This window comes from Carcharodon carcharias, chromosome 14, assembly GCF_017639515.1.
Source record: "Carcharodon carcharias isolate sCarCar2 chromosome 14, sCarCar2.pri, whole genome shotgun sequence".
NCBI classification, from domain to species: Eukaryota; Metazoa; Chordata; class Chondrichthyes; order Lamniformes; family Lamnidae; genus Carcharodon; species Carcharodon carcharias.
The window spans coordinates 126514278-126542259 of NC_054480.1; the positions used below are offsets into that span (position 1 = coordinate 126514278).

The following is a 27982-nucleotide window of genomic DNA, read 5'->3' on the forward strand; positions in this document are numbered from 1 at the left end:
TACCATTGTTACCCAATACCCACATACCTGGAGGGACCAACATAACCTTCAGAAACCGGTACTAAACCTGATTTTTTTCCCTCCTCTATAAACCTGGCATCTTCCTGACCTTTATTCCTCAGCACCGTACCACTTACCCACTAAAGCATTAGTTGAAAAAAATTCAACACAATCTAACGACCAGCAAAGATCGGGAATGGAGAGGCTGAGCATTACAACTTATCAATCATCTGTGTTCCTTGTATCAGGAGCCTTCCAAGCTAAACAGAGGAAACATTTGGGCCATGTTTACTAATAGCACAGCCTCAAAATAAACAAGGATGGAGCCGAGAGGAAATGGATAAGCTAATTTATTGTGCTGGAGCAGTGACCAACAATGAAGATGATTATCATCTAATTACAGTTATTTTCACTGGTCTCTGGGAAGTTCAACTCTTTTTAAGAGTTATTGGCCTCTACAGGGATAGTAACACACTCAACAGATTGGCACTGAGTGGTGCTGTGAACTCAAGTGAATTCAAAACAAAAACAGAATTACCTGGAAAAACTCAGCAGGTCTGGCAGCATCGGCGGAGAAGAGCAAAGCTGACGTTTCGAGTCCTCATGACCCTTCAATCGAAACGTCAACTTTGCTCTTCTCCGCCTATGCTGCCAGACCTGCTGAGTTTTTCCAGGTAATTCTGTTTTTGTTTTGAATTTCCAGCATCCACAGTTTTTTGTTTTTATTAAGTGAATTCAATGCTTTGTAAAGAAAGCCCATGAGTTGTGCTTATTGGTTGCACTTCAGTAACCACTCACTCCCCTAGGTCATATTTAGCATGTCAGGTGATCACCTTGTCGGTGTGACAGTGCACGTCAGAGACCTGTTCTTGGTTGTCTCATCCATGGTATGTCAACCTGCACACATATCCCTGATGATCTGGCCATTATCACATTGCTGTATCTGGGAGCATGCTGTGTGCAGATTGGCTGTCACAATTCCTACATTACAACAGTGACTTAACTTCAAAAATTACTTCATCGACATCCTGAGGCTGGAAAGGTGTTTATAGAAATGCAAGTTTTTCTTTTTTTGTTCATTCATGGGATGGGGGCATCGCTGACTAGGTCAGCATTTATTGCCCATCCCTAATTGCCCGCGGCCTTTTCAGAGAGCATTTATAAGTTAACCACATTGCTGTTGGTCTGGAGTCACATGTAGGCCAGACCAGATAAGGATGGCAGATTTCCTTCCCTGAACCAGATGGGTTTTCACAGCAATCGACATTCGTTTTACGGTGGTCATTAGACTTTTAATTCCAGATTTTTAAAAATTGAATTCAAATTTCACCATCTGCCGTGGTGGGATTCGGAACTTGGACCCCAGAGCACTACCCTGGGTCTCTGGAATAATAGTCCAGCCACAATACCACTACGCCACCACCTTCCCCAAACCAGCCAAGACAATCTCGAATGGTGGAACAGGCTGGAGGAGCTGAATGGCCTCCATCGATTTCTATCATTCCTGGCATCTTCTAATCACTACTTGAGCTCTGATTTACTTCAACTTTTTCTTAACATCTGCAATCCTAAATCTTGACCTTTATCCTCACTGGGCTTTTCATCAAAGAGAAAATGTAGGTTTATGAAACAGATTCTGGATTCGCTCGTGTGAACATGTTTAATGTGTGTACATGTGTTCTCTGCGTGTAAGCATGCATGTATGCACACACATGTTCTCCGTGCATGTGTATTTTCATGACACATTCCAGCCAGCAGCAATATTGAAGATTTATTTATTGGTCACCTCCATGAAATAACATCAGTTTTTTGATCAGTTTCACAATGTAGGAGCCGATTACATGAATTTGAACATTTTTAAAACACCAAGTTAGTTTCGTGACATTGCACCTGTTCCTGGACTCCATTCTTCACAAATACATCCCATCTGAGGCAGGGATGAGATGGACAGACAAAGAGCAGATTAAACTGATTCGAAACTGTGTCATGGCCCTGGACACCAGGAGGATGACACTGAGATGCAGATATGTAGGCACTGAGGCTAATCTAATATTTGGGGAGGGAGGGGTGTAGTGAATATGATGGGAGTAGTACACACTGCGGACACTATAATATCAAGTAAATCTAATAATTATTTTTTTAAAAAAGATACCATGAATAAATGCACTTAGCAAATGGCTAATAAATCAAGAACTGCTACAAGATATAGTAACTATAACTAAAGCTCAGGTCATTGAATTGTGGGATTACCAGGTTAAGGTTATATCAGTAACTGGGGGAGTGGGGGGGCTCAAGGGGAGTTACATCCGTTAGTCAACATTTATTGATTTGGATAATGACTGTTAGTTAACATTCACTGGTTTACATCCATTGGTTAATGGCCTTTAGTCAACATCTTTTAGTTAATGTTTATTGGTTAATGCCTTCTGGTTAATATTGAGTAGTTATCATTTAGTATTTTGGTTAATAACCATTAGTTAATACGTATTGGGTTATACCCATTGGTTAACACCCACTGGTTAACATCACTCACTTATTTCATTTGGATTTCTGATTTTAATGAGAAGTAGATGTGACTCTGACTTTACATATTCATACTTTACATTCACACATGAGTGATTAGGAAATTAGCAGATGAAACAGAGAAAAATATTTCTCCAGTAATGAAGGCAATTGTATTGATGCACACTCACACCAACATGCTCACACATACTCATAGCAACACACTCACAACAACCTGCTCACTCACTCACATACCCACCCAACACAGTCATAGTGACACAGACTCACACCAAAACACACTCATAGTGACAGAGACTCACACTAACACACACTCATAGCGACACAGATTCACACTAACACACACTCATCCTAACACACACTCATAACACTAGACTCACACCAACACACACTCAATCCCACATTAACACACACTCATAGCAACACTAGACTCACACCAACACACACTCAATCCCACATTAACACACACTCATAGCAACACTAGACTCACACCAGCACACACTCAAACTCATACCAACACACACTCATAGCAACACTAGACTCGCACCAATGCACACGCAAACTCACACCAACACATACTCAATCCCACACTAACACACACTCATAGCAACACTAGACTCACACCAACGCACACGCAAACTCACACCAACACACACTCAATCCCACACTAACACACACTCATAGCAACACTAGACTCACATCAACACACACTCAAACTCACATCAACACACACTCATAGTGACACAGACTCACACCAACACACACTCACACCAACGCACACTCAAACTCACACCAACACATACTCAATCCCACACTAACACACACTCATAGCAACACTAGACTCACACCAACACACACTCAATCCCACACTAACACACACTCATAGCAACACTAGACTCCCACCAACGCACACCAAACTCACACCAACACACACTCAATCCCACAATAACACACACTCATAGCGACACACACTCACACCAACACACACTCATAGTGACACAGACTCACACTAACACACACTCATAGCAACACAGACTCACACTAACACACACTCATAGCAACACAGACTCACACCAACACATACTCATAGTGACACAGATTCACACCAATGCATACTCAAACTCACACCAACAAACACTCATAGCGACAAACACATATGTCCAAGTCCCAGTCACAGCAAAACCTTTACACACACACATAGCAACATAAATACATTCACACCAACACACACACTCTCACAGCAGCACAAATACCAACACATTTACACACAATTACAGCGACAGACACATACACCTAACACACACAGACACACACGTGATAATACATACCAACACACTTACACACACACTGATACAAACATACTCTCACCAACACACACACATATTCATAGTGACATGAATGCAGATTCAAACACAATGGAATCCCATTATACTGATCATTACTCATAGACCAGCCAGTATTAAATTCTGCTTCTCAAACGAAACCTTACCTGAGATAGTATTACTGCAATCATTTATACCAGACATGTTCAACCTATAGCTCTGGGAGCTGATGCAGCACGAAACTCTGCCAATCTCTGGTCCTTATTTCCCAGGTAATTCAGTCCTGTTTTTGTTTAGATTTCTTATTCATTAGGTTGTTTGAACTTCATAGTTTGAAAGTTTGGAAGGGAAGTTTATTTTAGCATTGCCTCAATCAGGATTTCAAGATCTGTTAGTGACCCCAGATAGCTACAAATTAATGGGGGTTGAGAATTAAACTGTATAATTGGCACAGGAGAGTTCACGCGATGCAGGTATGCAGCAACAGAACCAGAGACCTTTACAGCACTGTAGGACACCGATCGACCCATCATATCTATGCTAGCTCTCAATTAGATCAATCCCAAACTAATCCCACTGCCCACTGCCCCACTGTCTCCTCATAGCCCTGTACCAATCCTAAACTAATCCCACTGCCCTGCTCTCTCCCCATAGCCCGGTATCAATCCCAAACTAATCCCACTGTTCCACTGTCTACCCATTACGCAGTATCAATCTCAAACTAATTCCACTGGCCCACTCTCCCACAGTTCTGCAGTTGCCTCTACCTCAAATAATTATTGAATTTTCTCTTAAATGATGTGATGGTTTCTGCCTCAGCCACTCTCTGGGTCAGAACACTTCAAGATTCAAAAACCCTCTGTGCAAAACAATCCCTCGTAATCCCTCTCCTACCTCTCACTTAATCACACAGTGGATGTTAATGAGAGAGATCTTGGGAACTGTCGTCCACACAATTGGCTCAGTGTGAACTTTCAATCTGCCAATTAGATAGATCAGAATATTAGGATTCCACTGAATGTATCTGTATATAGATGGGATTAAAGTCTCTAACTGTCCAAGACTGTGATGCTCTTCTGTCTTCATGCTCACCATGGTATCTTCATTCAATTTATCCTGACATTCTGTAAAACAGAAAAATGTTCATATTGATTGTTTCTTCTGTCTGTTTCCGATGATTTTAAGGATAGTTCATCCTGAAGTCTCACCCTAGGCTCTATCTGTGTTTCACAAAGTACGTTTACACTCTCCATTGTTAACTCACACTCAGGCCTACCGATTTCCCATCAGTTCACTCAAGCCCTTGAGGAAGGGGAGCCTGCCCTTGGGCTGGGACTAAATGGAACTCCAGTTCCACACTATTGGGTAATTAGGGATGGGCAATAAATTCTGCCTTGTCCAAGCCACCCACATCCCAAGAATAATTCCCAATCCAACTGTTTTTCCCACTCTATTGTTCGAGTATTACTTCCCAACATTCAATCCCACTGTTTCCTCACTATATAACTCACTATTATCCACTGAACCTGCTTCCTACAAAATACTTAAAGGGATAGACAGTGTTGATGAGGTAAGATATTTCCCCTGGTTGGGGAGTTTAGAACCAGGGGGACACGAGTTCAAAATAAGAGGGAGGCCACTTAGGACAAAGAGGAGAATGTTTTAACTCAGAGGGTTGTGAATCTTTGGGATTCTCTACCCCAGAGGGCTATGGAAGCTCAGTCATTGAGAATGTTTAAAGCAGAGATTGACAGATTTCTAAATGCCAGTGACACAAAGGGATATTGGGATAATTTGGGAAAAAGGCATTGAAGTGGATGATCAGCCCTGATCATATTGAATGGTGAAGCAGGCTCAATGAGCAGAATGGCCTACTCCTGTTCCTATGATCCTACCACTTATCCCTCTTTCCCACTCTTCCTCATTACTCAATCCCATTGCTTTTCACACTTGTTCCCCAGCTCTGTATCTGAACTAAAAAGACCAAAAGTTCCCCAGTTTCCACCCCATGTCCATACTAAACTGACTTTCGTTGGAATGCTGTCACCAGCCTTAGTGCCTTTTGCCTAGAGATGGGAAAATCATCCAGGACTCCCATTCCTGATTGATGTCCCATTATTCCTGCTTGCAAGGTGCACAAATGCTTGGGTGTCACAGGGACAGGGGGTCAGGCTGGACTGTGATGCCGCTAGGGAAGAATAGCTGATAAACACTTGCATTTTGATAGGGCACACATGAAGAAATGACTGTCTGGCTGCTAGTCTGGGGGAGGGGGGTTGCATTGTCGAATGCCACCCCAGAAAATATCAGGGCCAAGGGGAGTCAAGGGGGAAAACAGTCAAATTCAATCTAACTAGGGGAAAGCAGCTTTGGTCAGGGCAATGGCCAGTAACTCAGATAGAGAGTGCACTATAAGGTCAGGGCTTGGCCAGTTACTGGGGGCAAGTAGAAGAGGTTATGAATCATCCTCCCAAGTTACTGACCATAAACCTGACCATAACAGCCTGGATTTTCATAAGTGTCTTTGATAACTGGTAGCTGTTAATAGTATCAATTGAGGTTAAGTACATACAAGTTGAAGGCATTGATTGGATGGTGACTTGAGCACATATAAAGAGACACTGACACAGACGACGAGTGAAGTTAGGAAATATACACCTGTAATGTTTCATTCTGTGAATAAATCTAATCCAAGTAAAGACTGGTTTCTTCCTTCACCAACGGGCTATCAGGATTAAAACATTAGCTGTGGCTGGGAAAGGGCCAACCAAGAAGAACATTTGGATGACGTGGTTCACATGATTAAACAGAAACTTCCAGATTTTCCTCCCACTCACTTGAATTTCAATTTAACACAAAGGAAGAAAAATGCTACCTCAGTGAAACCTCACCTGCAACCCAAACGCTTTTGTTCTTCTATCAGATTATAACAGTTTGTAGTGTGGTCACTCAGCTGCTTCTTCAGGTTCTCCAACTCTTGCTGAAGATTTGCTTTATGACCTAGTGACAAAGAATCATAGAACAGTCCATCATAGAAGGAGGCCATTCAGCCCATCAAGTCTGTGCCAGCTCTTTCAAAGAGCAATTCAGTTAGCCCCAATGCCCCATTCCCCATATGCCTGCAATGTTTTCTCCATATAGTATTTATCAAACTCCCTTTTAAAGGCTATGACATACACAGTGCATTCCAAATCTTAAACACTGGTTGCCTACAATGTCTATCCTCATGCCCTCTCTGGTTCTTTAGCCAATCACCTTAATTCTGCATCCTCTCATTATTGGCACTTCAGCCACTGATTGAGAACTGATCACCTGCAAACTCTCAACTTGTAATATTTCCTCCTCCCCCACTCTGAATCTCACTCCCCACTTGTGCCATCAGCAGTGGCTCAGTGGGCAGTTCTCTTGCCTCAGAGTCTGAAGGTTCTCAGTTCACAGAGTCTTCACTCAGTGCCAGTGCTGACGGAGTGCTGCATTGTTGGAGATGCTGCCTTTTGGAACAAGGCCTTGTCTGCCCTCTCAGGTGGCTATAAAAGATCCCACAGTCACCATTTTGATGAAGAGCAGGCTACTTCTCCCTCCCTCGCTAAAAAATCAAATGACCATATTGCTATTTGTGGCACCTCACTGCTAAATTTTCTAAGTTACAACAATGGCTTCACTTAACAAAAGAGTATTTCATTGGCTATTAAAACATTTTGGAACAGAGTGAATAGGCTCTGTATAAATACCTTTCTTGAAATTGGGAGACAGCACGCAGGCACTACCCGATAGAGTCTCAACCGAGCCTAATACAACGAGCTCTGTGGATTTATATGTGATACCTGTAGCTATGCATCTAGACATTGTGCTCGATTATTTTTTGGAACCGTACCTTTGGAATTCTCTATCCCAGAGAAATTTCTTAGCAGTTGAGTGCATTCATGTCTGAGATCGATAGGTCATTAGACACTGATGAAATTAAGGGATGTGGAGATAAGGCCAGAAAGTGAAATTGATGTAAATGTTCAGCCATGATCATATTGAATGACGAAGTAGGCTCAAGGGGCCAAATCGCCGACTCTTGTCCTATTTCTTACATTTTTACATTAACCAGTCTGCTGATATTTTAAGTGATCTGTCCAGACAACCCCAAGATATCTCTCCATAACCCACATCAACCTCCCCTTTGCTAAATCCTATAGCGATACAGTTCCCTGCAGCAAACCACATTGTCCATTTCATTACTCATCAAGATCCTTTCCCAGAAGGAAAAAACAGTAAAAACTGGGAAATAAGAATACTTGGTCCAAACTGGTCCTGCATATCTTAAAATGGAACACCAGTAAAAACTGGGGAATAAGAGTACTGGTCAGAACTGTTCTTTTCCTTCTGGGTTAGAATTTGTGCTCTTTGATTGCTCCCAATTTCAGTGAGAGAATCTTCACCTTATAAAATCATGGCATGGTGACAGCACAGAAGAAGGCTATTCGGCCTATTTCCATGCCAGTCTAATTTTGGTTTATTTTCTGCAACTTTCTCTCAAAAAATCTGCTTCTATCTCTGTTGTTAAATCATTTCTCAAAAACCTCATCTCTACAATGGGTTTTCAGGCATCTCTTCAATCCCTTCTGACACAAACTACTAACTCACTTCTCTTCTCCTTTGTGAAGCACCCTGGGAACATTTTGCTATGTGCTTCTGGCCAACTGCCCATCGTGCACCCTCCATAAAGTTGAGCTCATCAAAAACTCTGCTACCCATATCCTAACTTGCACCTAGTCCCATTCACCCATCTCCTCTTGTGCTCACTGGCCTACATTGACTCCCCAGGTCTGGCAAAGTCTTCAATTTAAAATTCTCATTCTTGTTTCCAAATCCCTCTATGGCCTTGGCTCTGTAATCTCCTCCAGCCCGACAGCACTCCAAGATCTCTGCTCTCTGTGCTCATCCAATTTTGGCCACTTAAGCATCTCCGATTTTAATCGCTCCAACATTGGTGGCCGTGCCTTCAGCTGCCTCCACTCTAAGCTCAGGAATTCCCTCCCTAAACCTCTCCACCTCTCTCTCCTCTAAGATGCTCCTTACAGCCTACCTCTTTGACCAAACATTTGATCATCTGCCCTAATATTCCTTGATGTGGCTCAATGATAAATTTGTGTCTGATAACTCTGCCGTCAAGCACCATTATATTGAGTTTGGTGTATAAATTCTGGTAGCTATTCTCAGTGTGTTACTTGACCCATGCAAAAAGCAACAGCTGAACAGAATCTTGTCCTTGGCTGACATCCAGCATCCAGCAACAGTTACTGGAATGAGCATCAAGCATTGGGAATCCTGTCCAATTCTATTCACTCCATAGTCTGACAGAACAGCCATTGTCATCGAGAATCAGCTGTGACTCTGCCTCTGAGTTGCTTGTTTCTGGGTTCAAGCCCTACTCCAGGCCTTGAGCACAAATATCAAGGCTGACACTCCTGTACAATACTACTGCAGTGTTGGAGGCACTGTCTTTCTAATGAGATGCTAAATCAAGGCCCTGTCTGCCTGTAGTGGGTAGTGTAGTAATTATAGTTTTGGGAAAAGTTGGACTGTAGCTTTAAGAATAACTTTGTGTTGTAAGATCACATGATCTTTGTAAACCAATATGTTAGCAGCTTGGGGAACCTTTAGGAGAGAGTCCTTCTTTATTTATGGAGTTCAATGCACACGTGTAGTTACTGCTGCTGTCTTGTAAATAAAATTAAATATGTCCACCAAGAAAAGTTGCCTGGAAAATCAACTCTGTAACAAACTGGCGACGAGGATAAATCAGATTCGGTGCTGTACCTCACCCAAAAATTGTGAGATTCTAAGTTTGTTAAAAATAAAAGATGTATTCATCTGAAATGCCACAGTTTTGCAGAATTGATCCCTTTGAGCCAGCCACAGATGATTGATCTCATTATATAGAACATTTCGCATTCTTCCTTCAACCAAACAAAATCACGGGGGAGGAAAAAAAAGGAGGCTGTTTCTCCTGAGCATTTGTGGGAGCAAATCCTACAGTTTAATTCAAAGCTTGACAGCCTCCCTGTGCCCCAGATTCGAAGACTTTCAGTTGATTTTGTAGACTTTGTTAAGGGGCATTTTCAACCCACGCCCTCAGTCACAATGCAGAGGCTCAGGTTCAATTCACAGAACTGAGCCCCGGAGGAGACCATTGCTACCTGTGTGGTGAAATTAAAACCACTAACAGAATATTATAATCTCAGTGATCGTTTAGTTTGTGGCATGCAGGAAGATACTATTCAGTGAAGATTGCTGCCTGAAGTGAATCTTGATTTCAAGGAAGCGTTAGAAATAGTGCTGAGGATGGAAAGTGCTGTAAGGGATTCACAAGCAATTCAAGGGGTGCGAAATGGTGGCGTTATCCTAGTTGGGTGGGAACAGTCAGCCGAAAGTGGCGTGAAAAGCCAGAACTCCGCCGTGAAGCAGGAAACAACCCCCGCTAACCAAGAACTGAGAGGAAACAGCTTAGCAACAAAGTCAAAAACTAATTTGTATCGACGTGGATACAATCATTCTTCCAACGATTGGCAATTTTAAAAAGTAGAATGTTATTTTTGTCACAGGAGTGGACACATAATGAGACAGTGCAAAGCGAGATTTAAACAGGCCTCCAAACAAACAATGTCCAATGAAGCCTATAGTGTAGAAGAGCCAGAAACAACCAATTCTGACATTTGTTCATTATTCAACATGAAAGTTGGGAAGACAGAGCCAATGTTTGTTACAGTGCAAGTGATTGGTAAACCCTTAAAAATGGAAGTAGACACGGGTGCTTCCACCACTGGAATAGAAGAACACACTTTCAGATATTTCAATAAAGGTGATCAACAATTAAATTTGGAACAAACATCTGCCAAGTTGAAAATGTGCACAGGCGAAGAAATCCAGCGGCAGAATTTTCCCATTGGTGTGTGGGGGTGGGACCCGCACGCCGATGTGTAAAATGACGCGCGGTGATGTCAGGCGAGCGTCCCAATGTCACCGTGCGCCATCGCAATATTTCTTTGTGTGGGTGCGCAATGATCTCTGATGCACACCTACCATTAATTAACGGGCCACTTAAAGCCCTTGAGGCACCAATTGACAGTGATTTTTCGGCGCCTGTGCAATCCTTGGGTCGGCGCAACGGGCAGGCGGGTAGGACACATTTGTATAAACCTCATCCACAGGCAGGGGTTGCGAGTGTGCTCTGTCAAATATTTATTTTTCAAAGTTACTGATACTTGCCTGTGTGATCTGCAATACTTCAAAACTCACACCAGCTGCTTGGACTGGATTCACAACCTTCAGGTCAGCACCCTGTAGTGAGGAATTTTTTTTGGGCCTGCAGGTTTCAGGAAGCCTTCCCTTAGCCTAGGAATGGGATCTGAACTGTCCACTGGAGGCAGCTCCTCTGAGGAAGGGAGGGATAGAAGGAGGAGGAGGCCAGGAGTGCACATTCAGCCTCTAGGGGAGCCACCTTTGGGAGGACAGGCTCAGGCACAAGGGGCGCAGAGCCAAGAGGTTGTCCAAGGTGCAAGGGGCCGCAGAAGATGCCACTATCCTGCTGCCAGAGTATACAGGCAGCGGAGCAGCTACCTCAATATGTCTAAGGTGCAGTGCTGAAGGAGGCTCCGTCTCTCAAGGGAGACAGTCAACTATATCTGTCAGATAATTGGGCCTGAGATCTCCGTGAACTGTGTGGGTGGACGCCCCATGCCAGTGGCTCTGAAGGTCACAGCTGCCCTCAACTTCTATGCCTCTGGCTCCTTCCAGGGGTCGGTGGGTGATCTTTGTGGTGTCTCACAATAAGCTGTCCACACCTGTGTCAAACAGGTCACAGATGCTCTGTTCAGGCGTGCATTGACCTTCATCCACTACCATTGGGACCAGGCAAGCCAGACACAGCGAGCCATTGGTCTTCTCAAAATGCACTTCCAATGCCTGGACTGTTCAGGGGCGCACTCCAGAACCTCTAGGTCGTGTGTCGCTGATAGTGGTTGCATGCTGTGCTCTGCACAATCTTGCGCTGAGCCTGATATTTCCCAATTTGGAGAGGAAGGGGGAGAAAAGTCAAGGGAACCAAAAAGCGACTCATGATTTGCATAGCCATGAGCAATAATTTACTGTTGGAGAAGCAGCATATGTGAGGAATTTCGGTGGAGGACCGAAGTGGTTACCTGGTAAAGTGAGTTCTGTGACCGGACCATTGTCACACCACGTGGAAGTGGAGGGCCAGATCACACGTAAGCATGTGGATCATTTAAGAAGGGAGATACCTCAACAAAATGATGTTCCACCTGTAACCATTGCTGAACCTGTGGTTCCTATTGAAGTTTCTCAACCAAGGGCAGGCATGCCCAATGTCTCTGTCGGAGTGCAAGATGCTGAGCTGTCTGTGCCTAATGAGGTAGCTGATGTTAATGCGGTTCCAGAGAATATGGTTCCTGCCAAAGGATCAGAAGCTGTGGAGCTGCTTTCACACGGATCAGGAATCCACCTGAAAGACTGAACTTATAATTTCATGACCTGTGTAAATATTATAATGTCATTAAATAAATATCCTTGTAAATACAAAATGTACAGAAAAGTTAAAGGGGGAGGAATGTAGTAATTATAGTTTTGAGAAATGTTGGACTGTGGCTTTAAAAATAACCCTGCATTGTAAGTTTATATGATCTGTGTAAACCAATGTGTTAGCAGTGTGGAGGACCACTAGGACAGAGTGCTTCTTTAGTTATGGAGTTTGATGCACACATGTAGTTGCTGCTGCTGTCTTGTGAAGTTAAATGTTTCCACTAAGAACAGTTGCCTGAAGATCGGCTCCATAACAGGTAGTTGTAAAACATTCCATGGCACTATTTGGAAGAAAAGCAGGGGAGTTATCCCTGGGGTCCCTGCCAATATTTATCCCTCAATCAGATTGACAAAAACAGTTGATTAGGTCATCATCACATTGCCATTTGTGGGATCTCACTGTGCACAAACTTGCTACCATATTTCCTACATTATAACGGTGACTACACTTCAAAAGTACTTCTTTGGCTGTAAAGCACTTTAAGATGTCTGGAAAAGCACTACATAAATGCAAGTCTTTCTTTATTGTAGGTGTAGGTGTCAAGCTCCAGAGCATCTCATAGTCCATTTCAGAGGGAACAGTAGAATAGGCAGACAGATTATGCAGTGGATGCCAATTCTCTGAATTCCTAGCAGTGAGAGCCAGGGTTGAGGTCACGCCCTACGAGAGGATATTTCCCAATAACATTCTTTAGGGCCAGAGTGAACTCAATTTCCTTCTAGTTTCCTTTGATTGTCTAAGGGGGTGGCGGGGGGGAGGAATCTAGAGAGGAATTTTCCAGATTTCATCCCCCTAATTTTTCCCCTAACTTTTATAATTATCATTGGTTAGGATACAGGTGGAGTATTATATCCAATTCTTGGCTTTAAAGATTGCTAAGACCTTAGAAAGAGTGCAGAGTTTCCCAGTTTTTACCAGGATGAGTGAGTTCAGTTATGTGGAGAGACTGGAGGAGCTGAGATTGTTCTCCTTGGAGTAGAGAAGGTTAAAGGGGGGTCTGAAAATTATGAAGGCTTTTGACAAAGTTGATAAGGAGATACTGTTTCCAGTGGCAGGAGGATCAGTAACCAGAGGACACAGTGATTGGCAAAGGAACCAAAGGGAGAGATGAGGAAACATGCAAATATGTGTCTGTAAACCACTCATGTATGTAAACCTATGCAGGTTCAAACTCCTAGTCAACACTAAGTGTTCAAGCACTTACCTTCCAACATCCTTTTATCATTCATCAGCATCGCCTGTTCATTGGTGAGGGCCACCTGTTAGGATGCAAAGCAATTAAATTGTTACAATTGGACAGGAGTGGGCTTGGGGTCTGGTATTAGATTGGGATAGGCTGTCACACTGGATATGATTGTGAGGCTGTGGAGACTTGCCTATTGAATATGCAAAGGCCTCAGGAGCAGGAACTTGAACATTCATAACTGTGAAAACTGTTTCAAAGTTCCCATTTTCCCAGCACTGGTAGAACAAAATCTACTCTGAGCCTTTCATTATAATGTACCTTCCCAGCTCCCAGAATCCTGTCCATTTGATACCTTAATGCTCCCCAAAGGATATATCCAAGTAATATTCTCTTTGTGAATAGGGATCTGGTCCAGGCCTTGTACACAAACAGTACAACTTCTTCCCAATAGTAACTGTGTATCATTGGCAAATGAATTCCAATGTAGGTAAGTGTGAACTGGTGCATTTTTATAGGAAGAATACGGAGTATGTAATACTGGATAATAAGAGCCTAAATGGAGTAGAGGAACAGAGGAATTTTGGGTTCAGATATACAAATTACTATAAGTAGTCATTAAGGGTTAATAAAATCATTTTCAAAAACTGTAGGTCATTTCTAAAGGGTTAGAATTGAAAAGTTGAGAAGTTGTGTTAAACTTGTATGGAACTTTGGGTAGGTCCCACATGAAGAACTTTGAACAATCTGGTCTCCATATTTCAAAAAGGCATTGGAGAAAGAGCAAAGTAGATTCACAAGGATGATACCATGACTGAGAGGTTACAACTATCAAGAAAGGGTGAAGAGGCTGAGGCTCTTTTCTCTAGAAAAGAGAAGGCTAAGGAATGACTTGATAGAGGTTTTTCAAATTCTGAACGGGTTTGGGATGGCAGATGTAGAAATGTTTCCACGTGTGGAGGAGACCAGAACTAAGGGCCACAGTACATATGAGCATATGGATTTTGAGCAGGAGAAGATCATTGAGCCCCTGGACCCTGTTCTACCATTTAATAAGACCTTGGCTGATCTGATTGTGGCCTCAAATCCACTTTCCTATCTGCCCCCTACCCTTTGTTTCCCTTGTTAGTCAAGAATCTATCTAACTCATCTTTAAAAATATTCAATGACCCTGGCTCCACTGCCCTCTGGAAAGGGACTTCTAAAGACTCATGACCCTCTGAGAGAAAACATTTCTTCCTATCTCCGTCTTAAATAGGAGACCCTTCATTTTTAAACTGTGTCCCCTCGTTCTAGTCTGTCCCACAAGAGGAAACATCCTCTCAGCATCCACCCCTGCCAAATCCCCTCAGGATCTTATATGTTTCAAAAGATCATCTTTTAATCTTCTAAACCCCAATGGATACAAGTCTGGCCTGTCCAACCTTTCCTCGTGAGGTAGCCTCTGCCCCAGGTATCAGTCGAGTGAACCTTCTCTGAACTGCTTCTAACGCATTTATATCCTTTCTTAAATAAGGAGACCAAAACTATACACAGTCCAGATGTGGTCTCACCAACGCCCTGTACAATTGTAGCAAAACATCCCTATTTTTATATTCCACTCCACTTGCAATAAACAACAACATTCCGTTCGCCTTCCTCATCAATTGCTAGCACACTAGCTTTTTGTGATTAATGTACCAGGACATCCTGATCCCTCTGTACCTCAGAGTTCAGCAATCTCTCTCCATTTAAATAATACAATAAGTTTAAGATAGTTATTAATAAATTCAATAGGGAATTCAAGAGAAACTTCTTTACCCAGGGAGTGGTGAGAAGAGCATAAGAACATAAGAAATAGGAGCAGGAGTATGCCATTCAGCCCTGCGCACTCGCTCCCACCATTCAATGAGACCATGGCTGATCTTCCACTTCAACACATTTTGCTGCACTATCCCATATTCCTTCACATTGAACATAAACAACAGCTAAGCCTCCACAGCTCTCCGGAGCAGAGAATTCCAAAGATTCACCACCCTCTGGGTGAAGAAATTCCTCCCCCCTTCAGTCCTAAATTACCTGCCCCTTATTCTGAAACTGTGTCCCCTGGTTCTAGACCCACCCCCCACCCCCCCACCACCCCAGCCAGGGGAAACATCTTTCCTGCATCTACCCTGTCGAGCCCTGTAAGAATTTTGTATGTTTAAATGAGATCACCTCTCATTCTTCCAAACTCCAGGGAATAAAGGCCCAGTCTATTTAACCTTTCCTCATCGGACAATCCCTCCATCCCAGGAATCAGTCTGGTGAATCTTTGTTGCACTCCCTCTATGGCAAGTATATCTTTCCTTAGGTAAGGAGACCAAAACCACACACAATACTCCAGGTGTGGTCTCTCCAAGGTTCCATACAATTGCAGTAAGAAATCTTTACTCCTTTACTCAAATCCTCTTGCAATGAAGGCCAACATACTATTCACCTTCTTAATTGCTTGCTGTACCTGCGTGTTAGCTGTCAGTGATTGGTGAACAAGGACAACCAAGTCCCTTTGAAATCTAACACTTCCCAGCCTCTCACCATTTAAGAAGTATTCTGTTTTTCCTACCAAAGTGGTAATTCTCCACATTGTGTCCCATCTGCCAAATTTTTGCCCACTTGCTCAGCCTCTCCAAATCCTCTTGAAGCTTCTTTGCATCCTCCTCACAACTCATTCTTCCACCTAGTTTTGTGTCATCTGCAAACTTGGAAATATTACATGTAATCACCACATCCAAATTATTGATATAGATTGTGAATAGCTGGGGCCCAAGCACAGATCCTTACAATACCCCACTCGTCACAGCCTGCCAATCTGAAAATGACCCATTTATTCCTACTCTTTGCTTTTTCCACATCCACCGTATCCCTCTTATCTATTCTGCTAGTTACATCCTCAAAAACTCCAACAGGTTTGTTAAACATGATTTCTCTTTCCTAAGTTGTCATGATAATGAAGGAAAACTGCCAAATAGCGTCCAGAAATATTGCACTTTAAAAATAAGACCTGAGTTTTTAAAATGCACACAAGCCACTGGCTGGAATGCTGCAGGGTGACTCCCTAAGGGATGGTGGAACCCCACCCTGTTGCCAGACAAGGTACTGCTAAAGCCATCCAGAAGCTAATTGCTCCCTCTGGTAGAGACAATGGGACATAATGGGAGATGAGCATTGTCTCATCAAGAAATCCTGTGAGCCATGCCCAGACAGATTTGTGAATTCGCTTCAAACTTGGAAATAACAAAGAAGGGGTTAAAAGTGAACGGAAAAGCTGTCCCGGTGTCTGTCTGTTGGTGGGTGTTCTGAGAGAGAGAAAGTGTTGAAAGTTTGACTCAGAAGTAACAGCCACACACAGTACCCCTGCAAATTGCCATTTTGCAGATATCCGGAACTCTCTACCGAATTCAACATTGCTGGAACCTTGAAATTGACTATTCATCAACGGGAGTCAACTCTACTGGAACCTCAAATCCCACTCTTCATCTACCTGAGTCAATTCTATTGAATCCCAAATCGCAACAGCTGCAATGCGCAATCATCTACTCCCCATGAGTCAAAGATTCTTCCATAATTCTTTTCTTTACATATATCCTTTAGTAGCTAATAAACTTACTCTTACCTTAAACCAGAATGATTGGGCCTGGGAGAAAGATATCCTACTACTGATGTAAGGCAAACGGGCCTGTAGTTCCCCATGTTTTCTCTCCCTCCTTTCTTATATAGTGGCGTTACATTTGCCACCTTCCAATCTCCAGGAACCATTACAGAGTCTATAGAATTTTAAAATATGACTAGCAATGTATTTACTATCTCTACAGCCACCTCTTTCAACACTTAGGGGTGTAGATCATCAGGTCCAGGGGATTAATCTGCTTTAAGTCCTGTTAATTTCTCTAGTACTATTTTTTACTTCTGTTAATATCTGTCAGTTCCTCATTTATACTAGTCCCTTGATTCTCCATTATTTCTGGGATGTTTTTAGTGTTTTCCTCTGTACAGACAGACACAAAGTATTTGTTTAGTTTCTCTGTCATTTCCTTATTCCTCAATATAAATTCTCCTGACTCCACTTAAAAAGTAATGGACCCACATTTGTTTTTGCTAATCTTTTCCTTTTTACAAACCTATAGAAGCTTTGACAGTCTGTTTTAATGTTTCTTGCCAATTTACTCTTGTATTCTATTTTATCTTTCATAATCTTTTTCTTGGTCCTCCTTTGCAGAATTCTAAAATGCTCCCAATTCTCAGGTTTACCTTTTTTTTTGCAACTTTATACATCTCTTTCTTTGATCTAATGCAATCCTTGATTTCTTTCATTAGGCACAGTTGGAACAATGCTTTTTGTGCATTAAAGGAATGTATTTTTGTTGTAAACTATGTATTAATTCTTTAAACATTAGCCATTGCCTGTCCACTGTTATACCTTTTGACATAGTTTCCCAATCCACCATAGGCAATTTTCCCCTCATACCTTCATGGTTTCCTTTGTTTAGATTTAAGACCCTAGTTTCTGATTGAACTGCATCATTTTCAAACTTAATGGCTGGAAATTTACCCTGGTGGGAATTTACAGTCCTGCCGAAGTCAATGGACTTTTGAATGGCTCGCTACATTTTATGGCCCCAGCCCCATCGTGACGGGGCCAGAGAATTCTGTCCGATGTAAAATTCTGTCATTTATGATCACTCTTTCCTAAAGGCTCTTTTATAACAAAATTATTAATTAGCCCTTTTCCATTGCACAATACTAGGTCTAAAATAGCCTGTTCCCTAATTGGTTCCTCAATGTACTGCTTTAGAAAACCATCTCACAGAGATTCCAAGAATTTGTCCTCTACAGCATTAGTACTAATTGGGCAGAATTTTTCCCTTGTCGGGCAAGCTCAGCGGGGGTGGGTGGGGGGTTTGGGAAGTTGACCGCCGCCCATCATCGGGGCCAGACCACAATTTCACGCTGATGGGCCAATTAAGGCCCATCCATTGTGAAACACGTGCTGCAGCGCTGCCTGTGTGGGTGGGGGAGGAGGGCAAGTGGGGTGAGTGGGGAACTTTGTGCATGCGCACAGGTGTGCTCTGGAAAAGCTTTCTGAGGCACGGAGCTGCCTCAGGAAGATGAAGATTTCTGAAAAACAAAAATAAAGAATTTTAAATTCTGTCAAATAAGCAGAGACATGTTATGAATGAGATGTAAAGTTTTTTATTTTATTTTTATTTGCTGTTGGAAACCTCATCACGCCTGTGGATGAGATTTCCTAAAAAGTGCAAAGGCCGCTTGGCGTTTTTGCCTGCCCACCAACCATAAGGTTAGATGGGCAGCAAAAAATTCAAGTTAATTAATTCTTTACTGGACTTAATAGGACTTCTAATTGTTGGTGGGCACGCTGCAGATTCCCACACGCTCACACCCGCCAATTGAACTATCATGCGACTGCGCATTGACGTCGGGACTCTTGCCCGATGTCACTGCACGTCATTTCATGCTCGACAGGTCGTGCTGCACCTGTCCGCTGAGGTGAAAATTCTGCCCATTAGGTTTACCAAGTCTATATGTAGATTGAAATCCCCCAAGATTACTGCATTGCCCTTGTTACATGCACCTCTAATTTCCTGATTTATACTGTGATTTACAATGCCATTGCTGTTTGGTGGCCTATGAACAACTCCCACCAATGTTTCCTGTCCCTTGCTGTTTCTTAGTTCCGCCCAAACTGATTCTACATGTTAATCTTCAAACTAAGGTAATGTTTCAAGACAGTACTAATGCCCACTTTAATTAACAGAGCTACCCCACCACCTTTTCCCAGCTTCCTGTCCTTTCTGAATGTCACATATCCTTGGATATACAGGTCAGGTACATTCAGGTATAGGTACATTTAAGGAGAAGATAGATAAATTCATGAAGGAGCAAGGAATAGAACTTTATGCTGACAGGGTGAGATGAAGGAGTGTGGGAGAAGGCTTATGTGGAGCATCAATGTTAATATAGACTCATTGGGCTGAATGGTTTGTTTCTGTGTTGTAGATTCGACAGTAATGGTCCCTCTGCTTCAAGCAGAACAGGAAGTGCTTCTCCCTGAAGCAGGGAGAAAGTCGCAGATTTAATTAAACAAATACGGCCAAGAGGAAGAATGAAATTTTCAGATTTACCACCTGTTCACGGGTAGAGCTGGGTGGATGGCAGGCTCAGAATCCCTCCTGGTGAGAGGAAGGAATTATTCACTGGCTTTTCCTTCAACAAATAAATGTGGGGCAGAATTTAGCCCGTGTTGGGTGGGCTTGGAGGGGCAGAAGCCGACCTCCGCCCGCGATTGAGGCCGGAAGGCAATTTTACGCTGGGCGGGTCAGTTAAGGCCCGGCCAGTGTGAAATGCGAGCAGCTGCTGCCTCAGGGAGATGAAGACATTAAAAAAAATAAAGATTAGAAAAATGTTATAAAACATGTGCCCTCATGTGACTCTGTCACATAAGAAGGGACATGTTATAAGTGAAATTTGACAAGTTTTATTTAATTTTTATTTGATGTTGGAAGCCTCATCCCACCCATGGATGAGCTTTCCAAAAAAGTGCAAAGGCCGCTTGGCCTTTTTGCCTACCAACCGCAAGCTTGGATGGGCAGCGAAAAATTTAAGTTAATTAATCCTTTTAAATGTGGGCAGATGTGCTGTCGACTCCAGTGTGCGCCCACCGACAGAAGTACCGTGTGACTACGCATTGACGTCAGGACACGCTCCCAAAGTCAACGCGCGTCATTTTACGCTCAAACAGGTCGGGCACGTGCCTGTCCACCGAGGTAAAAATTTTGCCCATAATTTTTGATGAGGGGAGCTGGAATAGAATGGGGTTAAACCTTTGTCACAGCGAAACACCATAATTCCCTCCCTAAACCTTTCCACCTCTCCGTCTCTTCCTTTAAGCTGCTCCTTATAATCTACCTCTTTTACCAAGTTTTTGGTCACCTGTCCTAATATCTCCTTATGTGGCTCGGTGTTGTATTTTATTTTATAATGTCTCTGTGAAGCGCATTTGGATGTTTTGTTACATTAAAGGCATTACATAAATGCACACTGTTACTGTTCAACCCCGAGAGGGTACGATATTCATCACAGCCTGGCTAAAGCTGTGCCTCAGTTGGTGAAACCCTTGAGTCAGAAGGTTTCAGGCCTCACTTCAGAGACTTGAGCATAAAATCCTGGAGCTCATTAACTGTAAAGTTTTTGCTTTGTTCTGAGGTTGTGAAAGGTGCTATATAAATGCAAGTCTTTCGTTTATTTCTTTTCCAAGGTATTTCCTCTCCCCCCACTCCCCACCTCCCCCAATCCCTTGCCCAATGTCTGTTCTACAAAATTGAATGATGACAGTGAATATTAATTGACAATTTGACTACAGGATTTTCATTGCCCCATCCATTACCCTTTGGCTTTAAGGCCACAGGAGAGCACTTTATGCTCGGGGTCACTGCACTGATTGGGTGTTAGATTCCTGGCTGTGGCTTTTCTCCTCCTTAACCCATAGGCAGTGAAGCCAGCTGAAGGTCCCAATGTTGCCGCCTTGTCTGAAGAGATCATTTCAACGTGGATATTCACAGACAATTCTTAGAAAGAGTTGTCCAAATTAACCCCCACCCAAGCTTTTTTCCATTAACCCTGCAAAGCAGTTTTCTTAAAGCATATAGATAAAAGCAAAATACCGCAGATGCTGGAAATCTGAAACAAAAACAAAAGTACCTGGAAAAACTCAGCAGGTCTGACAGCATCTGCAGAGAGGAAGACAGTTAACGTTTTGAGTCTGTATGACTCTTCATCAGAACTAAGGAAATATAGAAAAGAGGTGAAATATAAGCTGGTTGAGGGGGGTGGGACAGGTAGAGCGGGATAGAGGGCCAGTGATAGGTGGAGGCAAAGAAGAGATTGTCAAAGATGTCATAGACAAAAGGACAAAGGGGTGTTGACGGTGGTGATATTAGCTAAGGAATGTGCTAATGGGGACATTAAAGGTAGAAAGCAGGACGAGCAAGTGACAAATAGCCCTAGTGGGGGTGGGGTGGAATAGATGGAAATAAATTGAATAGATGGAAATAAATTTAAAAATAATGGAAATGGTTTTATCTCCACCTTTTAGCATATTTTGATCCCTTCCCCCCACCCCAGCCTTCAGTTAGTCTCTTCTACCTTTTAACACCCAAAAATTTTCTCCTGGTTCTTTTGCCAATTATTTTAAATTTCTGACTCTAAGGGTTTCTTCCTGGTCTATTTGGGTTCACAGTCTCCCTGAGATGAATCAGCCAAACCACCGGCTTGGTCAACTGCACCGACCTTACTCACCATTTCACTGCGGCAGGACGATGGGCTATTGATGAGCCCCGAGTTGCGGAAGAAGTCAGTTTCACGGAAATTGGGTCTAACAACGGCCGCTAGTTGTCTCCTCAACTTATTCCGTTCCTCCATAAGCAGAACCTTCTCTTCCAGGCATCTCTCCTTGAATACCTGCATTTCCGACTCCTTTAATTTGAATAGGCGGGCTTGGGTTGTTAGATCTCGCTTGCATTCCTCGTTCATCTTTTCAAAGGTGGCTATCATTGAGCTTTTTTCATGGTTGGTCCGCCACGCGCTTTTGATGGTTGTGTCGAGGTGGTCCACCTTCTCCTGGAGCTGTCTCTGGAAGCTTGAAGAGAATGGCGTGCAGTTTTCTCTTATTTGTTCTAACACTTTGCTCAGGTTCGGATCGAAGTGCCCCCCTATCTTTTCCGTGATTTGCCTGAAGTCTGCTTCATATTTTGCCTTGGTTTCCGCCATCGCCGTCTGGAACTCCCTGCCCATGGATGTGCAGTTCCCTCTGAGATCTGCTAGCTGACTGTTCAGCCTTATTAGTTCCAAGGTGTGTCTGGCCTGCTGCAGCTCGTTGTCAGCTTTGATATCTACAAGAATCCTTTGGACTTTTGAGTAATTTGCTCGCAAGGTCTCGCATGGATCCAAGATTCTATATGGTCTTTTGTCTGGAAATACTAAAGATGGGAAGACAGTTAATATTTTCTACCTATTATTTTTTTCAAAACAATTTCAAACTCAAATTGCTTCGATACATATTGTGTGGTAAGAGCATGTTCTACAGCAATGCATATCAGGGCATGTTCTACAGCAATGCACGTCAGGAGCAAGTTCTACAGCAATGCATGTCAAGGCATGTTCAACAGCAATGCACGTCAGGAGCAAGTTCTACAGCAATGCATGTCAAGGCATGTTCGACAGCAATGCATGTCAGGGCAAGTTCTATAGCAATGCATGTCAGGGCATGTTCGACAGCAATGCATGTCAGGAGCATGTTCTACAGTAATGCAGGGTGGGTACATGATCCATTGCAGTGTACAATGAGAGCAAGGTTGTGATTCAGTGTAATTAATTAGCCACTTGCAGGTGGGAAGCACAAAATTTGACAAAATTAAGTCCTCAAGGAATAAGGAAACCAGAGAAGGTCATTCAGTTCCTTGAGCCTGTTCAGCCATTCAGTTGCATCCCAGTTGATCTATTTCCATCTCCCCACCTTGGATCTGTAAACTTTAATCCCCTTCCATAACAAAAAACAACCTATCTCAGTTTTTGAACTTTTCAACTATTCCCCAGCTACAACAGTGTTTTGGGGGATAGAGTTCCAGATTCCTACTCCCCTGTGTGTGAAGAAGTGCTTCCTGACATCACCCTGGATGGCCTGGTTCTGAATTTCATGTGCTGGTGCAGGTCAGTGACTCACCGTAGGGGCAGGATAGTCTTCCCAGTGAGATGGTGTTGTTTAACATAATCTGTTGGTGGAAGGAAACCAGCATTATTATCTCTCAGCACTGCACGTTGCTTTAGTTCATCCTCCATTATTCCATCACCTTCGAACCCACCCCTTAATTTGAAGGGGGAGAAGGCCAAATCATCATGGGCTCTTCCCCCAGTGGAGATATTGCTGCTCCAACACACATATGGTTGCAATAAAGAGGAATTAGGAGGAAGGAAGAGGCAGCAAATCAGGTAGTTCTGGTTTGAAGATGCCTAAATTGGGCTTTAAGTGTCCTTGGATTGTGAGAGAAAGGAAAGGCTGAGGGAAACAAGGGAATGAGATTCTAGAATAGGATGAGCTAGAGTAGGAAACAGCAGGATGAGCACTGAGTACAACAACAGCTTGCATTTATATAGTGCCTTTAACATAGTAAAACCTCCCAAGGAACTTCACAGGAGTTTTATCAAACAAAATTTGAGAAACAGCCATGTGAGGAGATAGTAGGACAGGTGACCAAAAGCTTGGTCAAAGAGGCAGGTTTTAAGGAATGACTTAAAGGAAGAAAGAGAGGTGGAGAGGCAGAGAGATCTGTGGAGGGAATTCCAAAGCTTAAGGTCCAGGAAGCTGAAGGGATGGCCGCCAATGGTGGAGCAATTAAAATCGGGGATGTATAAGGGGCTGGAATTGGAGGAGTACCGAAATCTCAGAGGGTTGTAGAGGTCAAGGATGTTATAGAGATAGGGATAAAGTAAAACAATTCTTTTATTCATAGCTGCAGTGACATGTTTCACAATGTGCTGGACCTACTCCATTGATTCGCTCAAACGTGGAGGAGAATCTTGTCATAGCCTGACATCACACGTCAGCACTTCTTATCAGATCCACACCCCTGCACCCCCCCTCCCCTGCGCCCCCCCCCCACCCCCCCCCCCCCCCCACCCCCAACACCACCTCACCAGGGAGCTGCCTGAGCCCCAAGCTTTGGAATTCCCTCTCTAAATCTGCCCATGCCTCTACTCACTCTCCTCTTTTAAGAAACCTCTTAAAAACTCTTTAGCAAAGCTTTTGGTCATCTACCCCTTAACCCGTTATGTCGTTTGGTGCCAAATATTGTTTAATAATGCTCCTGTGAAAGACTTCAGGATGTTTTAGTGCATTAAAGGTGCTGTATGGCAATAAATTGTTGTTGGTGTCTGCCTCGATACTCCACCAAAGATTAAACAAATTAACATTTACAAAGTGACTTTCATGACTTGTTCCAAGATGTTCCAAAATGCGTTACAGCCAACAGGGTACTTTTTTAAAAAGCACATCATAGACTACTGACTAACATCAGACCCTGTGGAAGAAAGAGAAAAGTAGCAGAATGGACAACAGCTGATGGTGCAGAAATAGCTATTGAAAGTAATTGGTCAGACTGGCAAATGATGGGGAGAGGTGCTCCACGGTGATCAGAGCTGGGTCACTAATCCTCGTTATTTACACGAATGATTTGGACTTGGCTGTTAGAGGTATAATTTGAAGCTTTGAGGATGACGTAAAATTGTTAACACTGAAGAAGAATGCAACAAAATACAGGAAAACATTAATAAACTTGCAGAATGGCAAAATGGTAAATAGCAAATAAATTGCACCGCAAGTAAATGTGAGGTGATTTGTTTTGTTAGGAAGAATAAGGGGGCTCCATACTCCCTGCAAAATAAGAGTTTGAATGAGATAGAGGAGTCAAGGAATCTAGAGGTACAGGTACACAATTCACTGAAAGGAGCAACACAGGTTAGTAACATCAGAAAAAAACAAAACACTGGAGTTCATTTCTAATGAGAATTGAAAAGCAGCAAGGTTATATTGAACTTGCTTAGACCATATCTGGAATACTGTGACAGTTCTGATCTCCATACTGCAAAAAAGATGTGGAGACACGAGGAAGATGCACTAAAGATTTACAAGGATGACACCAGGATGGAGAGGTTATGCCTTCTTGGAGAGACTGAATATGTCAGGGCTCTTTTCTCTAGCAAAGAGAGACTAAGGGTCAGCCTGAGTGAGGTTTTTAAGGTTATGAAAGTAGAAGTCATAAACTAGGGACCATTAATACAAGATAGTCAGCAATAAATCCAACAAAGCATTCAAGGGAAGCTGTTTATTCAGATTTATGAGAATGTGGAACTAGCTACCACAGGGAGTGGTTGAGGCAATTAGAATAGATATGTTGAAGGGGAAGCTAGATAATCATGAGGGTGAAAAGGACAGCTGTATACGCTGACAAAGTTGTACATAAAATTACATAGAATTTACAGCGCAGGAACAGGCCATTCGACCAAACAATTAATGAAAGTGTCTTTCCTTATCTCACTCTAACACTCTACTTCTTTCTCCTGCTTATCTAGTCTCCATTTAAGTGTATCTTTACTATTCACCTCAACCGCCCTCTGTGCTAGCGAGTTCCACGTTCTCACTAATCTCTGAGTAAAGACATTTCTCCTGAAGTTTCTCTATTTGACTTCTCAGTGGCTACCACAGTCACTAAGTAGTTGAGATCAGCTGAAATAAGGTCATGTCGACTGTATTCACCAGAATGCACTGGTTGGACCAAATAGCCTCTTTGTGTTCTGTAAATTCTATGTAACAACTGTTATAATGAAGGAAATGTGGCAGCCAGTTTGTGCACAGTAAGCTCCCACAAACAGCAATGTGTTAAGTAATTAGATAATCTGTTTTAGCTGAGGGCTAAGTATTGGCCTGGACACGAGGGAGAGCTCCCCTGCTTCATTTTGATATAGTGCCATGGCATCTTTTATGTCCGCCTTGGTTTAATGTTTCACCTGAAAAGCAACACAACAACAGCGCAGAACTCCCTCAGTACTGCTTTGGGAGCATCTGCCTGGATAACAAGCTCAAGTCTCTGAAGTGGGGCTAGAACCCACAACCTTCTGACTCCAGGGCTGAATGTGCTATCCACTGAGTCACAACTGAGCCCCAAAAGGCTATGTTGCATGCCATGAACCACGTTAATGTTACACAGTTAGGAATTGTTAAAGGGAAAGACTTGCCTTTTGGATGCTGCAGCTCTTCAGATCCCTGTTAATCTTTGTCAGCTGGATTGTTAGGTTGCCACTCTTGGATCTGCAAAACGCCAGCTCCTTCTTCTGGTTGCTTAGGTTGATGTGTAGTTTGTAAATTTCGTCAATGAACTTGAGTGATTGGTTCTGAGTACTCTCTAAGTGACTCTGCTGGCTGCTTTGATTGTTCCCATAGATCATGAAAAGAACAAGCCCCAAGATTATCAGAAACTGGATGACGCTGATGGACAGCAGAAAGTATTTGACATAAAAGCCACAGCTGTTGGCTTTTGCCCTCTCATAGTCTCTGCTGTCGTAGCCCAGTTTCTTCATTGGGTAGCTGTTGTGGTCCATCGCTCGAATCCTCGTACTGCCCAGCTTCAGGGCAAGATCTTCAGCAGCAATGAAGTGCAGGAAGGGTGGGACAAACTGGTCTCGGACGACTCCACTTCTGTAAGGACGTAATTTGTCGACATGACCAATCTCAAGAGAGCCTGCAAATGAATCATCCGGCATAAAGCATAAACATTCTTTGTCTGTTTGTTTTATCTGCCTCTCAAGCTCTTTCCTGCAAGCCTTGTGTTCAAGCAGCCAGGTTTCAACAAATTTCTACATCCAGTACTGCACAGGAAAAACCCCCATTCACAATTTATAATGGGTGTTTGGTTTGGCTCCTGGGACCCCTGACACTGAGGGAAATGGTGACCGATCCTGAAGCAAGTAACAAAAGGGACCAGTAATAGCAGATTGTCTTAAATGAGAGAGTGTGGGGCATCTCAGACAGTGTTACACTGAGGGGTGTGAGATATATCAGAATATTATAGTAAGGGTGTGGGGTGGTTCAGAGTGTTACAGTGAAGGGTGTTGGATTTATCAGAGTGTTACAGTGAGGGGTATGGGGTATATCAGAGAGTTACACTCAAGGGTATGGGCTTCATCAGAGTGTTACAGTGAGGGGTATGGAATACATCAGAGTGTTACAATGAGGGCGTGGGATATGTTAGAGCATTACAGTGAGGGGTGTGGGGTATATCAGAGTGTTATAATGAGAAGTGTGGGACATATGCAGGTGCAGGTGCAGCAGGCGGTAAAGAAGGCAAATGGTATGTTGGACTTCATAGCCAGAGGATTCGAGTACAGGAACAGGGATGTCTTGCTGCAATTGTACAGGGCCTTGGTGAGACCACACCTGGAATATTGTGTGCAACTTTGGTCTCCTTATCTGAGGAAGGATGTTCTTGCTATAGAGGGAGTGCAGCGAAGGTTTACCAGACTGATTCCTGGGATGGTGGGACTGACATATGAGGAGAGACTGAGTTGGTTAGGATTATATTCGCTGGAGTTCAGAAGAATGAGGGAGGGAATCTCAAAGAAACCTAAAAAATTCTACCAGGACTTGACAGGGCAGATACAGGAAGGATATTCCTGATGATGGGGGAGTCCAGAATCAGGGGTCACAGTCTGAGGAGATGGGGTAGACTATTTAGGACAGAGATGAGGAAAAATTTCTTCACCCAGAGAGTGTTGAGCCTGTGG

At 43.1% G+C, this 27982-nt stretch overlaps 1 protein-coding gene across 1 annotated transcript; it reads right to left on the reverse strand.

Annotated features, from left to right (window-relative positions):
- Positions 1 to 3321: 3321 nt before the first annotated feature.
- plvapb (plasmalemma vesicle associated protein b) lies at positions 3322 to 26971 on the reverse strand. The gene is made up of 6 exons (XM_041203722.1): positions 26438 to 26971; positions 23370 to 23418; positions 21947 to 22626; positions 13634 to 13688; positions 6734 to 6842; positions 3322 to 4966 (listed from the first exon to the last, which is right to left on the reverse strand). The coding sequence occupies exons 1-6, from the start codon at positions 26960 to 26962 to the stop codon at positions 4954 to 4956; spliced, it is 1431 nt and encodes a 476-aa protein (XP_041059656.1). The 5' UTR covers positions 26963 to 26971; the 3' UTR covers positions 3322 to 4953.
- Between the last annotated feature and the right edge of the window lie 1011 nt (positions 26972 to 27982).